Source organism: Lonchura striata, chromosome 2 (genome assembly GCF_050655825.1).
Source record: "Lonchura striata isolate lonStrDom1 chromosome 2, ASM5065582v1, whole genome shotgun sequence".
In the NCBI taxonomy this organism is placed as follows: domain Eukaryota; kingdom Metazoa; phylum Chordata; class Aves; order Passeriformes; family Estrildidae; genus Lonchura; species Lonchura striata.
Window position 1 is genome coordinate 6,574,321 of NC_140704.1, and position 17,626 is coordinate 6,591,946.

A 17,626-nucleotide genomic window follows, 5' to 3' on the forward strand; every position below is an offset into this window, starting at 1 on the left:
ATTATTCTACTCACAATAAACCTCAAATCAATTAACTCACTGGGCTAGAAAATCCTGAACTAATAATTTTAAAACGTGGCATCCCTGTTCTCCTTGTCTTTGACAAAGGAAACATGAGCTCACTTTGGTCAAGGAGAAGGCAGCATGGAAAGATTCAGCTGCACTACACAGATCCAGGAGAACAGGACTTAGATCAGTGACCGAGGTTGGAATTACACAATTCCCACAGCAGTTTCACCTCTGTCAAACTACAAGAACAAAAGACTTCTTTCTAGATCTCCTAATTCAGGCTGATATTTATTTGACTTACTATGGCAATGTGGAAAAAATATCCCAAACCTGGCACCATGCAGAATTTTATACTTTTTACTCTGTTTTTCCACATTTCCTCCTCCCAGTACCAACCAACCTGCTTCTAAATTTGCTGTACAGATCAAATGGGCTAATGACAACTCCACTGCCAGATGATCACTACACAACTTGAAGGTGTTCCAGCCCCTGAGTGAATCCAAATACATGATCCAGATTCTCCTTGCCCATTTTGTGGCTCTGCCAGTGACTCCTGGAACAGAGGAGTTGTTAAAGCAGCTGCTGGAAGCTCATGGGATGGTTTATAGCTGCTCAGTGAGACACTGCAGTGCCTGCCTGTGATCACTTCCCATATAAATGGGGATGTTACCTTCAGCTGGCTTTATGGTCAATGGGAAAATGTACATGTGAAAGCAAGAAACAAATCTAGAAAAGCAGCAGAGTCTGTGTGAAGTCTATAAAACCCTCTCAGTCAAATCACTGGTTATCAGCAGAGCTCTCCAAGATGTTTTCACAGGCCAAAGGCTGAGAAAGCAAAGGCTCATTTCCACAAAGCCTATAAACGGAGACATGATAGTGATCAGCTCCTTGCCCTACTGACTCTCACAATGCACAGCAATTTACCATCATTTTTATGGAGGTTATTTTATTTTTAAAATCAGACCAAGCTCAGGCATAACTCACACTGACCCAAGAAGGGCTACAAAAGAGCTGAGTCTGGGATTTAACTGCATTTTACCCACTCTACTACACACACTGTATTCCTCAATCCATGCATTTTTATGCCTTGTGATCAGGTCCTTTCATTACATATTTTTCCAGATCAGAAAACTGATTGAGTCGAAATTTATCATGTTTATTCAGTCCATTTTTGAGGCATTTTCCAAGCACTTTACCTAAGAAGCTGATAACCCATGATATCCATAAAACTTGGATCTGATACCTTAAGTCATTATTACTCCTCCAGACTCCAAACACATAGCAAACAAATCTTGCATGCACAATGCTTTTTCAGTGGAATTAGGACAAGCATTCACTTAGAATCAGGAAAAGCAATGCACTTTTAAATGTGTGGACAAACCTACTAAAATAAATAGGATTTCTCCAGCACTTATAAACAAATACTTGCTTAGGGACCAAATTCTGAAATGATTGATCAAAATGGAAAATGGACTCACAAATATAATTGATGGTCTGCTCCTACCTATGTTCTTGGATTTGTAAAATACAGACAGCTAAATATAAACAGCCCACAACCACAAAAATTTCCCCCCACAATTTATTTCCTGTGGTTAGACAGCTTAAGACAGCAAAGCACTCTCCTTAGCTTCACTATTGCTTACACTGCTGCCTGTGTGGAAAAGTCACCTGCACATCAGCAATGCCCTTCAGACAACTTTTATCAAAAGACACAAAGAGCAGCAGTTCATCAGCCATTGGAGATGTTCAGACTGCAGTTTCTATTTCCCCTTCATGCCAGCAGCAGCCTCTAGGAGACCAAATATAAAACTAAGGTCTTGTCCATACATCACAAGAAATAATCATTTGGTTATTATTAAAAAGTTTGATTATTTGCAGTTATGCTCCACAGCTGAAACCCCAGGAAAGAGATAAAAAATGGGAATGAATGCAGTCACAGCTTTGACCCATACCCTACAAATGAAAGTTAGGGATTGTTTTGGGGTTTTTTTTAAATGACTGCATAGAGATCATTAGAAATTTGAAGACAATCTGAAAAATCCTTGCCTAGACAGAGAGGGGAGGAATATAGAAGTATACTCCCTATGGAGACAAGTTTTCTCCCTATGGAGACAAGACTGACCATAAGAAACTAAGGTGAAAAGGGAAGACAGAAAGATATCTCCAAATAAACTAAGAACAATCACCATAGGCACGTTTTAACCAGACAAATCATCTGCTGCTGACAGCAGACATCAGTAACTGGCAGGAGAAATGGTGCTGAACGTGGCTGGTCTTTGGCCATCTATGCAGCACCAGCTTAGCTGCAGCAGTGCTGACACATTTTGTCTGCAAAATGTCATTTTTCTACTGTAGATGAGACTAAAATGAACAGTGCTGGTCCCCTTGTCTGCCTCTGAGGGCAAAGCAAGCTTGAAAAAGGATGATTAGATGTCCTTGCACACCAGTACTGGAGCATAAAGCAAGACAAACAACTTTTCACCTTTTCCAGGTTTTATGGGATGACTGTGGAAGAGTCTACATCACCCCTCAAAGTGGACCTGGACCAAGCAGCCCTATCCTGCATGGGGGTCACAGCCACAAATCAAAGCTGCCTCCTGCCCTTTCCCTCTGCATCCCACCTGCCTGCCCATTCAGAAGGATGGGGAAGAACTCAGGAGAAGAACTGGAAATGGAGTGGTCTCAGCTGTTCAGTGCAGGCTGGAATTGATGGGTCTCTGCAGTTGTGGTCCAAAGACCAACCTGGGAGGCTCCAAGACCATGGGAGGAATGTATTGATTTAGCAAAAAAAAGAAAAAAAAAAATCCAAATGCAGATTGCAGTAGCTGTCATGAGGAAGGACACTCACTGTATGGTGCCATCCTGCAGGAAAACATTCCTGAAGAGTAATGATGGGAAATAGCTTGAGGAAAGAAAAGATGAAATGTCTGTGCCCAGCAGCCAACCCTCCACAACAGCCTGTCCTGGGTTAAGCTCACTTCTCTGCAAGCTGTCACCTAAATATCACAAACATGGAGTAAAATCTTGGGAGGCAGTGAACTTCAGTTGAATGGCTGAAGAAAAATTTCAGCAGAGATCAGCCCCAATCCAAACGCTGTCAAGGTATGAGAGCACAATCTGGCAGCAGTGTGGCAGGGATCTCCCAATTTCTTCCCTGGGTTACTGCAAATGAGAGCTGCTTGCTCCATCTATGGGTAAAAGTCAGTACAGTCATAGGTTTTTCTCACAGAGGGCATCATCTAACCATGAGATGTTCTACAAGAAAATAAATTATTAGAATTGAATAAGGCAAATGACAACAATTCTGCCTTGCTTCTCCCAGTCTTTTGAAAAAAATACCATCTGGACCATTATTATAGAAGCACCAGGAGTCCTCATTATGGATTACTTTAGGCACCAGAGTTAATTGTATTGAATACCAGAAGGAGAAAAACGTATTAAGAGGAAGCAGAACACGAAAACTTTATATTGAAAAACATTTCCTTTTTGAAGTGCAGTGAAAATTCACTGTGATTCAAATGTGACCACACCAGCATCAAGGTGTTTCAAAGCTGGGCAATTTTCAATTCAATGTTCCAGAAGCAACTTTAAATTCTGAGCTAAATTTATCTTTTGATCGCATGCGCCACAAGCCAAAACTTTAGGTCAATAGAAACCTGTTAATTGATTTCCTTTGCTGGTAAAACTGACAGCATCATTAATGTGTCATGAGTATTGCTGGTACTTGAACCAATTGTTTCAGAAGAAGAAGCAGCACTGGAAAATACTCTGATGTCCTTCAAAAGAGACACACCCGCCAAAAAAGGTACATTTAATGACTTAAATTTTACACAACCATCTTCTTTTAATAAAATATTTCGGGTACCTGAGTTTAGCCTATCTGCAGGGGTAGCTCCCTGATTTCCATTCAGTCAAAGAAAGCTGTTCTCATTTATTTGTACATGTTTTGGCTGTGCAGGGAGAGCTCATGCAAGAAAAGTGTCATCTACATTGTGCTTCTTCCCAGGGCAGGTCATCCTCCTGTGTTTACTTTGGACCACCCCAGTTTGCTTTACTGAGAAGTGTCACTGCTTTCTCTTGGCATTACAACTCTCACAAAAGTGACACACATGGGAAATGCCTCCCCACTGCAGCCAGGACTCAACCATCTCTTGGAGCAGCAGGTCCCAACTTGTGCCTCATGAGAGCAGTTCTGCAGTTGTGAGCTGGCCTAAAACAAACTGGCAAGCAGTTCCACAATGCCAATTTTGAAATCACTTTTTGCAGCCCCTCAAACTTCAACTTGCACCTCTTCACTCACCTTTTCTTCCTGTTGTCCCTAAAAAAAATCTGTGAAATCAGTGTCAGCTCGGTGGAAGCCTACTGCAAGCTACAGGTCACACTAATGCACTTCAAATCCAATTAAAATGTAATTATTTTAATGTTCCATGGCTGCTCATGTGCCCACGCTGCTGCAGGTGGCACTGAGCTGTACATCCTCAATTGTGCAGGATATTTTCCCATTCTTAAATATGTTATTCCAGAGGTGCTAGCACTGTTGCTGAGGGGCTCAGCCTTGTCCAGCACTGGGGTCTTTCTTGAAGTCATCTGGCACTGGCTCTGTTGGACAAAGGGGAAGCTTCCAGAAGCCACTCCTGTAGTGCCCCCCACTACCAAAACCTGGCCACACAAATTCAGTGCAGTTAACAAAGTTATTCTCATACTGAATCCAAAACACAGCACTGTACCAGGCACTAGAAGGAAAATTAACTCTATCCCAGCATGGTAACCATCCCTTATTCTCTGCTTTGACATCACACCCAGGTACAACATTTTCCACTGCATCCCAATAAATCACAACCACCCCTCCTGTCCTTTGATACACACACACAGTGTTGGATTGTTACAGGCTGAAGGTGCTGGAACCAAAATCCACTTGCAGAAAGCACCTGGCTCTGGGAGGTGTGAGGTGGGCAGCACTCAGGGGATGCATTTACCAAGCATCACTGTTCAGGGAACAGCATTAGAAAGTCCTTCTGCACCACCTCAAAGCCAGGCTTAATTCACCCCCAGTCCATATGCAGTTTCACCCCATAGCCTCATATTCATATTCACCTCAAAGCCAGGCTTCCCCCAATCCATATTCAGCTTTCAGCTGTCAATCTAACAGTGCAAAGAAATTCTCAAACAAAAAAGAAATGAAAAATTCAATCAATTTGATGATTAAATTTCAGAGCACTTGTACAGAAACCCAGCATGCAAAGAGCTGCCTTGGATTTTTCTGTAGTGAACTCAAAGGGAAGGGGCTGCCCCAGTGGCCAAGCACACACCTCACCCAAAAAGGTCACTTGAGACTCTCCCATGGGGGCCTGAGGTGGATTTTTTGCAAAGGTGGGAGGCTGAATGTGAAGCCCCAACCAGCAGTTTACTGCCTTTACTTATGAACTACCTGAAGTGGCTGGCAGCCAAGTACATGCTGTGGGAAGGTATTTTTTTCTGTCAAGCCAAATCTTTTGTCAGATCAGAGCTGTGGGGTTATGACCAGATACTGAACTGGGGTAACCAGAGGAAAGAGGCACAAAGATGAGCCCTTGGATATTGCTGAAACTCTCTCCAATGAGAAAATACTGAAGATGAGCAAAACATTTAAACTCCCAGCTTGAAGCGGAAAATATTTTAAGTTTCACATCTGCAAATCACTTTCTGTTTTAACATTGTCCTATCCTAGAGCCCTTCCTAAACTGTGTGTATTCAAAAGGCAAAATAATTTAGCTGGGAAAAGAGCAACTACATGGGAAAGTAAGTGCTGTGAATACCACACATAGTCTTTAAAATGAAAACAAGCTTGGAAGAAGTTGCTTCCAAGAAAAACAAGGAATATGCAGAGTAACAGGTTAGTCTATGTTTTGAACTATGCGTGGGAGGAGGAAGTTGATGGAAGACAGGGTATGTTATTTAAAACAAGGACTGCACCTACTTTCCCCCACATACTGCTCATGATGACAGGAAAGGAGTGCAGCACAGACTCCTTTCAGATAAAGTGAGGGATAAAAACAAACCCCAGGTCCCTGTGAACTTTTATCTGATGCTTTTTTTTTTTTTTTTTTTTTTTTAATTGCTGATTGCCTGGATAAAACACAGATTTGCTGTAAACATAAAGGGAGGACTCCAGTGCAGAGTTTCCCAGAAGAGCCACAGCTGGCCCCGTGCTGGACCAGGATGTCCCCATCTTTCTTGTACTGGGGAGCCCACAGCTGGACCCAGCACTGCTGATGTGTCTCACTGGTGACAAGCAGGGGGGGAGGATGACCTCCCTTGACCTGCTGGTAATCCTCAGATTGCAGTCTTAATTAATTAAGATTAATTTTAATTTTAACACAATTAATCCAGCACCAGCAGGGATGTAAAGGCAGGCAAACACAGCAAGTCCAGCTGAACTCAAAGCACTCTCAGTCAGAGAACTGATAAAACAACCTGAGTCCCATTCACTTTTAACACAGGCATCCCAAGCTGAGAAAATGGGATTCTAATCACATAGGTTGTGGCAATTTTGAGCAGTGTAGCACTTATGCACCTTCGGAAATGTGGAGCCACGTGATGATTTAGCTTTTCTCAGAGCTCCTCAGCACACCACCTCTGCAAAAGTCTAAGGTATCTGTCTGAGGAGTGTCTGAGAAATCTTGTCTCTCAGGAAATGCTGTTCAAGCCACAGAGACCTTGTTTTTAGTAGCACATAACCAATTAACTTACTCTTCTGTAGTACATGGGGTTACTCCATTTGCAAAGTAGCAGAATGCAGAAGTATTGCTTGTAAAAATATAATAATACAGCAGAAATGCTAACCCATACTTTTCCAGAAGTCCTGAAAGGGTTTTGCTAAATAAAATCCTATCAAAGTTAACTAAATATAGTAAACCCTAAGGGTGTAATTCATTAGTGCCCCCTGTTTAGCACATTCTGGATAAAATCTAATTTAATGTGGTATTGAAGGGCAGGTGTCTGCATGAGCCACGCTGTAAGAGAATGAAATGCTGTGAAAGCATTTAAGATAGGAAATGTTCTGTTTTGCAAAAAACTGTGGGAAGAGAAGAGTTATCAATTTAAACACCAATTAACATCAGCACACCCTTTCCAGGAGGCTGTCTCTCTTGCCCTAAGAACAAAAGACCACGAGCACCCAAGCCCAGTGCAATTCCTGCAAGGCTCCCAGAGCAGCAGGGTCATGGATATTTTCTGATGGCTCAGATATAGCATGGCCCCATTCCAAGCCTGTTCCTGAGGCAGGGGTGTGACCTTATCAAAAGGATTTTGCTGACTCCTGGAAGATTCCCTTATTTAATATTCTGTTGTACCTAGCTAGGACTTAAATAGTGCTGGCTGCTCAGATAAGTTGATGACAAAGTCCCAGGATGTCTTTGCTCTGCAGTCTAAATTGCTGCTACTCATGCAGCAGAGCCCTTCTCTGCATACTCCATCAGCAGAATACTGCCAATATTTAAAGGCCATATTTGAACCTATTTGGATAAGCAAGAAGAACTTACATGGATTTTAATTATTGTGAAGTTTTAACAAGAGGGGAGCGTAAAAAGCATACTTGAACTTCAAGCAGGGATGAAGAAATGTCCTTGAATAGATATTTAGAGCCTTCTCTGAGTCCTCCAGAAACACTGACTCCTATTTTTAACCTCCTGATGGTGTTTTAGAGAGAAGCAAGGAGTGGAAAAGATACCATTTCAATTAACCTTCAGCAACACTTCTGATAAAGAGAAAAATCCTGTATGGGTTTGTATTGCTGTGTTCTTGTGCACAAATCATTATGAAATAACTTGTTCTGATTAAAGTCAATGATTTTAAGATAAATTCTCATTAAAAAAAACAAGAAGGTCCCTCTCTACTATTTAAAATCACTGAAAATTATCAGTGCATTGCAGGAAACACATAGTCCAACACAGGTATATGAGTGACCAATTCTGTACCTACATTGTCACAGAAGATTTGCCAAAAAATTTTCATTATTTCTTCTGTTTACAGACAGAAAACTCACTATGGTCTCACAATCCAGCAATATATTATTCCTCTCTTTCCCCTATAACTCTGCTTCTTTCCCACAGCCACCAAACCCTCATGCAGACAGGTCTGGTTTGTTGACCAGCATTGGGAAACTTCGTCGAGTAAGAAAGTTTTTAAATTGAAGCACGTCCCCAGTCCTGCTCATTTCTGAGTTCTAGCAGTGTGTTAATGGCACCCCTGCTGAAGAGCTAAACCTTTGTCCAGTATAAAGCTGTATATAGCAAGTGCTCTGAGCCAAGCAGGTTTGTTATGCTTTTCATATTCTCGCAGAGGAGCTCAAATATCCCCTTAATGGTCATTTGACTGGAAATAAATTAAATTTATTTCCATCCAGCAAAGGTCGCTTGCCCTTTCTACAACAGGGCAAATAAATACCAATTAAAGAATACAACTAAAATTCTCTTTGGGGTCTACAGAACCTGTAACTTCTGAGTGACATCATGTCCCCTCCACCACACATCCCATGAACATCTTCAGCTGTTCTCAAGTCCTCGCACTGACATCCAACCGGCCTCGCTGAAACCACCCAGAAAACTCCCAAACGCGGACAAAGGATTTCTAAACAAAGCACAGGAGTGTGATTTCCATCCTCAGCCCTGTGAAGGTGCCCCGGAGGTGTCCAGAAGTCACACCTGATGGCCAGCATGTCAGAAACCCACACCACACGGTCAGTGAAAGAGAGAATGAACAATCAGCACATGCCTCATCTGCACTTACTTCACTACCGCAGGTAAAGAATGGGCCAAGCCCAGAGGTACCGTGTATCTTCCTGAAATAACATGAGCAATTTCTTACTTTTTCTTGATCTGGAGAAAAACTTGATGCCCCCAGGAGAGGTAGACGGGTTAGAATTGGGGGAAGACTCTTTGGAGGAGGACCTGAAGATCCCACTGAAGCTCATTCGGCGTGGGGAGCGTGGGGGAGACTCCTGGTAGGGGAAGGGGAACACTGTTTTGGGTGAGCCAGGACTGTGTTTGGATCTCACAGGGGCAGAAACGGGGCTGGAAGGTCGGTTCTGGAGCCCCTTTGAGAAAAGGCCTTTGGAAGGGCTGCCGGCTGAGTAGCTTTCGTCCACCTGAGGAGGAGACAAGAAGGAAGAAAAAAATTTCCATTAATTCAGTTCAGTTCAGTCCTCCAGGATCTCTGAACTTGTCTCAACAGAGCCAACTCCTGTTTGTTGTGGGGGTGGATTAGCCAGAGCTCACCTTCCCCAGCACCTGCCTCCACTGACACACAGGTGTGTGTGTGCCACCTCTCTGGCCTCATGCTGCCCTTTGCTCCTAAAGACACCCTGAATTTCAAAAAAACATTTCAAAGTGTGCACATTTTATTATCACACATATAACGCAGGAATTTGTCTACTGCTTTTATCTGTCACCTACCCCTCTTCCTTCCTCGGACAAATGAAAGATGACTGGCAATGAATTAATTTAGTGATCGTGGTTAAGGAAACATAGTGCCCCAAAATCTTCCCCATGAATTTAAGCACCTACCCACAGTTCTTAAATCTCCATTCCTTGATGTGATTCAGCACGGCACACAAGTCCCCAAGTGCCTGACAGGCCCCTATGATGCTGGCCACAGCCACAACTGTGGGATTGCAACTCCAGTGTCTGACAAGAACAGAGGAACCAGTTTAGAGTGATGATGCTCCTGCTGATTACCTGAGCTCGGGTATGACCTTTCTAACAGCTGGATCCCTTTTGGGACTTGGGCTGCCTTTCCAGCAGTGTAAATGTGTGCACAGCACAGCTCTGCACTGTGCAGGCTCTCCCAGTGAGGGGGAGAAAAGAACCCAGAAAAACAAACAACAATACAAAAAGGAACTAAGATTAAATTCTCCTCCCCATACAATTAACAGAAGCTGATCCAAAATCTCTGTGGGATTTGCACGTGCCTGGGCTATACGGAGAGTTGATCTCCTTCTGGAAGCACAAAGTGGTTCTGTGGATATAAGGCTGCTGGTTTTAGCTGGGGGCATTTCTCATGAATGAAGGGCTCTGTTCCTGGCAGAAGAGAGCAGTGGGTTTCAGTCACCAGGGAATGCTTAAGCCAAGGCCAAGGTGGATGTGCCCACAGCCCCCTGCATGCCTGCTCCTCTCTGCCCAATTACTCAACACTGACCAGGAGGGATGGAGCAGCCAGCAACCCCATGCCTGTGAAGATGCCTCCTGATGTGTGCCAGTCCAGCTAGGGAAGGGCATTGCTGCCATGGGAGTAATTTTAGGGAAAAATAGCTTCTTTCATAAAGATGATTTAGATGAAAGGAAACCTCATAGGCACATATGCTCTCCTTTGGGTTGGTGAAGGGCTTGCTTGTATGAACTCAACCAAAAAGGGTCAGCAAAATTTAAAACCCATGCAAATAACTCTCTTTTCAAAATAATGTTTATTCACTGCTCCAAAACATGTGTAGAAACATGTACAAGCAGCATAAAGGCCAAATAGCTGCTCCTTCCATAACCCAGGGTCCCCCTTCTTGTAGACCCGTGTCCTGCACACACACTTTGGACCAGCTCCTCTTTCCACATGGGATGGGACAGAGCTGGAGCAGGTCCTGATGTGTGGAACTGCAGAAAGGCCTGCAGAGATTACAGTCTCCCTTTTGGGAAGGTTTCTAACCTTAAGGGCGAGTGGCACCTTGTCTGGGAAATGGACACAGACATGTCACAGAGATGGTCACTGAGAGGGGCACAGACTTGGCCAGCACAGCCCAGGTTGGATGATGAATTCTCTTTGTGTTCCTTTGCATAGCACAGAGATGTCTGACAAGAGACAGAACAACTTTGTTTTGTAACTGCATTCCTGTTTTTGACAGTGTGGACAAAAATGTCTCAAACGTATACCTGTCCTTTTACAGATGAATTAGGGGAGCAGTTGCCCTCAAGGGGAAATTTTTGAAAAAGATAAATGAATTCTAACTGAAGCAACAGCAACTACCAAAAGCAACAACAGACTCTGGACAGTCTCCACAAGAGAAGAAAAAAGCAGTGTTTCATGCTTAATGCAGTTGCCTGAGGCTCAGGTCTGCCTCCTAGCTCTGTCACAGATTCTATGTGCAATCTTGAAAACTCATTCCAAACTACAAACTTACTCTGCCATGAGGACTGTACCTCTTTATTCCCACTCTAAGTCCTCCAGCACTCAGACTGTCTCCCAGTGAGTATTTATCAAGAATAACAGGGCACAGTCCCTCAACTGAGACTAGGAATAATAACCATGCTATAGGAAATTAATAAACAAATTGCACTTTTGTCATGGGTAAAACAGTCCCAAAGTGATAGCTTTCTCATAAAAGCTCATTAACTTTACTAAAATATCATTTGTAAATCATCTGAGACTACTTATGCCTTGTTCTCTTCACAACTATACAGTTCAAGAAACAACCAAGTAGCACAATGGCACCTCCTACTGCATTGCAATTTAAATAGATCTGCTGCCAAATCTACTGCCTGAAAGTGAGGAGAAAGAACATTTTCTAGCTTATTTTAATCATGATACAAATCTGCCACTGCTACTGTAGTTTAGGTGTTTTTCCAGGATGGTAAGTTCATTATATTTTTTCCTAAAGTGACAAGCCACGACATTCGTAAAGCCAAGGACTTAATTCTGGAACTACCCTTAAGGCTTCATGTTAACTTTTTTTGCATGCTTGTTTGGTTAAAATGACACACTGATAGGAGACACTTCGAAACAACTGCTGTGTCCTTATACACTAAAGCAATTTTAGAGATGTAAAATGTCAAACAACAATTTGTAAAAAAGGTCAGCATTCCCTTTTACATGCAAGCCAGATACAAAAGCAAATTGTTCTCCAATTCTGAGCAGAAGCAGCAGGGTGTTTTTATTTACTGCAATCACAACCAGTTGCCTTCTCTCCATCGTGCCAGGCAGATGAATTAATTAATTGTCAGAGCACCAAGGACACACTGCTAAATACACATGTGCATGCAATCAAATTAAAGGAAATTACTGCATTGAATTCTTCCCCAGCCTGTTAATTACACGCAGGTTACACCCACTATCACGGTGGGTAAACACTTGTGATTTTGCTTGGGGAATTACAACAGGATTGCTTGCTTAGAATATCATTTGTGGCTGATGGATTGCAAGTTCTAAAAGATTATTAGGTACTTCTGCAAGTAAAATCAGCTGCAACAGTTATCACAGCATATCCAAAAGCCACAAGGCAATGCTCATTTTCATACTTCAGCTGGGAATGCAGAAGAATCTTTGCTGTGGAATAAAACTCATCAGTCCATGCAGACTTGGTGTGACAACTCTGGCAGTGATGCTAGTGGCAGGTTACACAGCTAGATCATTCATCAGCCTGTTTTTCATGCTTTTTGGACTCATTCCCTAAAGCTATGATAGGCAGGTGGGCAGAAAACTCCCACATGTGCTTTGGAAAGATAACTATTCCCCCAGCTGAGCTTTAGTAGCAAAATAAAAGTATTACACCCTTATTTCTTGCATTAGTAAGCACTGTGAATCACTTTGTGTTGGTCCAGGAGAAGCTGTAAAGAGAGAATGGGCAGAAATATGAAACACACCTAAAACCAGTATAAATGCATGTGGGGATATGGCTCATTTTATCCCAAACAGACAATTGGCCTCTTGGAGATAAGGAATCCAAACACACAATGCAAGTACAATGCTAATCAATGCGCAAATAATACTGAATTTAAAAAATGAAAAATTCTTCTAATTACTAAGACTGTTCAGCTATTAAAAAAAAAACAAAACAACAAAAACCAAACTCCCCCCTCAAAAAACTCAACCAAACAAACCAACCAACCAAAACAAACAAACCCCAAAAACCAACCAACCAACAACAAAAAATGTCCTGTGTTGGCTTTGTACAAAGCATAAATGGGATCCTTGAGCTCTCTGCTCGACACTGGACTCCTTAAATCTTAAAACTGGTTATGCTGGAGAGAAATGTCAGCCTCTGACCTTATGCCTGTAGAGAACAGTGGAGCTGGAATAGGGCTAAATAAGCAGCCTGGTGCTAGTGCCAGTGTAACCCTACCCTCAGCTTGCAGCAATGTGCTCCCCAAGGGAGCTGAAGCAACAGAGCAGAGCCCTGTTCTACATCAGATGTGCTGGTTCTAGTGACCAACTGCACTTGTTCAAGGCTAAACTGGCTATCTCGCACAGCACTGAGAAAATAATCTCCTAAAATGCTCTAAATTGTTACCAGTTTTCATGTTTTGCAGCACGAAATGATCCCCAGCTGGGGACCAGGGAGAGATTTTGCCCAGTTGTACACACCAAGTGATCACAGGCATGTTTTGAAAATACATCCAGAACTATCCACTGTTGAAAACAAAGCAAAAAAATGAGACATGTCTTATAGTGTCTGGCATCTAGCAGACTTAGCATTCCATTTTTTGAGTGAAGCATAAAGTGATGGTGGGGCATTCACCCCAAGTCAAGCAGCTCTGGAAGATTTCACTACAAGGAATAAGTACAAAAGCTGTCCCTGTCATTTCACCTGGATGATGGAATCTTTCACTCTTCCTAAGCTCTTCTTCTTTTCTCCTAGGTGCTAGAGTTTGGCACTGTAACAGGATTGTGCCCAAACTCTTCATCTTCACACCAAGACAACACTGCCTGACCTCTTTTACTTGTTGCTCTGCTTAACATACATCAAGTGAACAAACTTGTATCTTGTGCTGTTAAGAATTATCCACCCTGAAGGTCATCTAGGTCTTCCTGTATAAGATCCCTCCCTATGATTAAAAAAAAAAAACACCTTCCTTTGAATCTTCACCAATTTGGTTGCTGTGCTTCTATTTTTTGTCTCAGTTTTACTGGCAAAGACCCAGGAGTGATGTTGGGGAAATCCCAGCAGTTCTGTCCCTTCATCCAGCACTCATCCTTTCAATACCAATCTTTTCCTTCCTGGCTTGAAATTCTTCATCTTATTTCACAAGAAATATTGAAGTACACTACACTTACTCACTACCATATGATAATCCCCAGTGCAATGGGCTAAAATAGCAAACTATTCATATTTCACCACAAACTGGTCTCTTGTCATCCTCACACCACCCATCTCAGCCCTGCCACAGGCATAAAGTTTCCCAACATTATAATTTTTGTTCCTTTGATTTATATTGGAAAACTGATCACTCTTTTTTTGCATGATAAAGTCCTCTCTAAGAAGAAATTTCTGGTCCCAACTTAGAATTTAAGGAGCACTGAACTTCAGGGGAGAGACTTGTCCTGCCAAAGCTGCATGCCCAGAAAAATGCATGAGCTCTGCTGAGAAGACCCTGACCATGGACAGGCAGAGACTGTGCTGGAAATCCAGGCACTGCCTGTGCCCAGCACCTCTTCACAGCCATCCTCCCCACTGTCCTGCCAAGGGTGCTCCAGCAACAGATCCCTGACTGAGCACAAAGCCTTTCCCAGAGGATGCTCTCTCTGAGAAATCTCTGGCTCTGGCTCAGTTTGTGGTGAATTTAGCTTCACTTCTCAAAACAAGCTGAAAAAAAATTTCTGTCAAATATAAATAGGCTCAATCTAAACATTTTCAAAATGCTTCTGAATTTAAGTGAAAATAATAAAATACTCCTAAGCTCTGTTCCCTTTTTTTCCAGCCCTGAACAGTGAGGACAATTATGGAGCACTATGGAGTTCTGTTTAATTTTACGACAATGAGTTATTTGACCTTTATTTTGCCTCTTCATTTAAAAGTTTTTTTGAAAGGCAAGGACCAGGAAAGGAATTGCCTCCCACCATCCTTGACAGGGACAGTAAACACAATTAGAGACAATACACCAGATAGATGTCTGCACTTGTTTCCTGCCTTTCCACTGAATCCCAGCAAAAAAAGGTCTTTGATAAAGTTAATTGGATGATTTTCTCATTCTGCTGGAATAAAAGAGCTCACAGAGACACAAGAGCTGACTTCATTAGACTGAAGGAAGGTAATGAAGGACTTGCTCTCCCAGTGTCACATTCAGCACCATTCCCCTTGGTTCTGCATGAGCTGTACCAATTGAGATGGCACCGTGTTTTACAGGTCAGAGATGTCACTTCCCAAAACTAAACAACAATGACACTTTCCCAGATTAAAATACAATGGGATGAGGCTGGCTGCTCTGGCAGGCTCTGAGAGCTCTGCACTGCTGCACACATGGTCAGGGGAAGGCTTCCAGCAGTGAGCAGGGCTGCTCAAAGATAGAAAGCAGGCATTAGGAAAGGGAAGAGCAGGGCTGCTCCCTGTCCAGTTCCTAATCCCTAAGTACATTTATTTCAAAGCAGAGGATGGGGAAGAGCTGTGCACATCACTGTGCAGTGGTTTTTGCACTTGTCCTTTACCTGAAGCTCCCTGCAACTGCAGGTGCCCTATGACTTGCTCCCCATCTTCACTGCTCATTAAAAATGGTCAATTAAAAGTAAATCCAAAGGAGATTTATTTCCCAGTGAATGAGGAAGGAGAGGCTGAAATTTTTTTTTATTTCTTCTCCACCCTTATCTAGGGGTTGGTCATGCCATTCCCATGAGTCACTGGACAAAACAAAAACAATTCTGGGACCAGTAGCAGGACAAAACACTGCTTGGAATCTTTCAGTATTGGAGTCACTCCTGCAATGGTCTGATTCTAGTTCACCAACACTTCCCTGCACTGCTGATAGCAGAACAGTGAGTTAGTGTCCAACAGTCAGAACAAAACCTCTACTTTCACTCTATTCCTTCATTTGTACATTGTACATTTGTTCATTGAACCCAAACTAATCCTTTAACCACTGAGTCACATCCAGAATCCACAAATAGCTGATTACCTACAGCTATTCTCAAACTCTAACCCAGGCTTCATGAAAGACTTCCCAAAAAGTCTGCATTAGATGCTCCTAGGTGTAACTGATCACAATTTGGTCAAATGGAGATAGGCTGTTTGTTTGCAAAATGTGTTTTAAGTGAGTAATGTCATTCTGCATCAGAGTCTCTTGCTCAGAATTTACCACTCTCTACCCTCTCATTTTTGTATGAACCATAAATTGTACCAGTAATGAGTCGGTCTATCTTTCAAACCACTGATAAGGTATGATATAGTACAGCAACAGAATGTTTTGTCTGCCTGGAAACAAAATTTTCCACTGGTGAGTCTCCATTTATTTTAGCAGCCAGGTTTTTATTCATTTACTAGGCTCCATGTTTATTCAGTCTCATTCCAGTTTCTTAAATAAAAATGGCTTGTGCTACTTTTCTATATACATGACACCAACGCTATGACATTTCTCAACCCAATTTATAGTTCATTTAAACACCCACATTTGTTCAATAAGAGCCATTTACAATTAATTTCAATCCAAATGAGTCTATTATAACAGCATCATTAACTATCCAACACTAGCTATTTCATTGTTTTGCTCAGGACTAATGTTTGACAAACCTGTACATTATCCTAATTGCAAACATCATAAATATTAACATGGTAATTGCTTTTTTTGCAGTCTTTTGAAACTTCATCTCTGCTCCATGATTTATTCACAATCAACACTTGGCAGAGAAAGCTCTACCACTTCATTCAAGAGTGTTTCATCAGCGTTGTTTGGATTTAATTTTAAAATACCTTACTTTAACAGCTTGTGCTTTAAAGACACTTAAGCTATTAATAGAATAGAGCCACCTTTGTAATCTAAGATAAACATCTCCCCAGCTTTGTCCCCACACAGAGAAAAGAATTCTAATGCACACTCCTTTTCCAAGCTTTTGTCTATGTTTTTGTGACAATTCTGTTATTTCCATAAAGAAATGGATCAATATTATTCCTCAAATGTCTTTTCTCCCACCTCCTCCCTCCTCCATCTATAATTTGCTAGCTGACACCTCATAAAAAAGTTTCCTGTGTAATTATTTTCTTTTTGATCATTCACAACCCAGGGCTTTAAGCTGAAGGTAATGGCTGTCAGCTTCCTGTAATTTCCACACCTTATCCTTTAACCTACATTTGAGATGAAAGATCTATAAACATTCAAGGTGTGAAGGCCTCTAAAACTGATAGAGCCATTTGGGTACAGAGGGGCACTCATCCCTGACTGCTGCCCTGCCACATTGTACCAGAATTATTTTCTGAATGATGTTCCCAATCATTCATGATTTTCCAGGTCTCTAAACTTCCCCTCTTCCACTGTCTTTTCCCAGGCTGAGGAAATGCAGTAAATGTGATTTCTTTTCAGCTCCCAGTTGTCCTTGTCTATATTTGTGTCTTTAATGATCCTCTGTGCAGGAAGGATTTAAGCCATTTCTGGAGAGCCCCACCTTTGAGCATGGGGCAGCCAGCAATACCAGTTTCTTTAGACAAAGCCACCACACAAGTGTTAAGGCATTTTGTCTGGCAATAAGAAGGGTAAAAAAATACCTGTTCCAGGCCCCTTTCTCCATCACACCATGCCAAACATTTCTACACAAGATCCTTCACAGTATGATATTCTCCATCTTCAAAACAAGAGGGTGAAAACCATCCCTTATCCTCTTCCTGCCTTTAGTCATAAAGGAAAGAAGAATACATCATTTATAATAGTAGACATATTAATGAGAAGTGATTAAGGCT

General features: G+C 42.1%; 1 protein-coding gene across 9 annotated transcripts in view; it reads right to left on the minus strand.

Annotated features, from left to right (window-relative positions):
- PRKAG2 (protein kinase AMP-activated non-catalytic subunit gamma 2) overlaps positions 1-17,626 on the minus strand; it is a 236,458-nt gene that overhangs the window by 126,113 nt on the left and 92,719 nt on the right. For 8 of the 9 annotated variants that reach the window (XR_014953200.1, XM_085572911.1, XM_085572912.1 and 5 more), the window contains one exon: positions 8,854-9,133. Coding sequence is in view for 7 of the 9 variants with exons in the window: in XM_085572911.1 (XP_085429037.1) it covers positions 8,854-9,133 (280 nt within the window). In the remaining 2 variants the exon portion in view is untranslated. Of the gene's footprint in view, positions 1-8,775; positions 9,134-17,626 lie in introns of those variants that run through there. The other variant, XM_085572917.1, reaches the window with a different exon arrangement.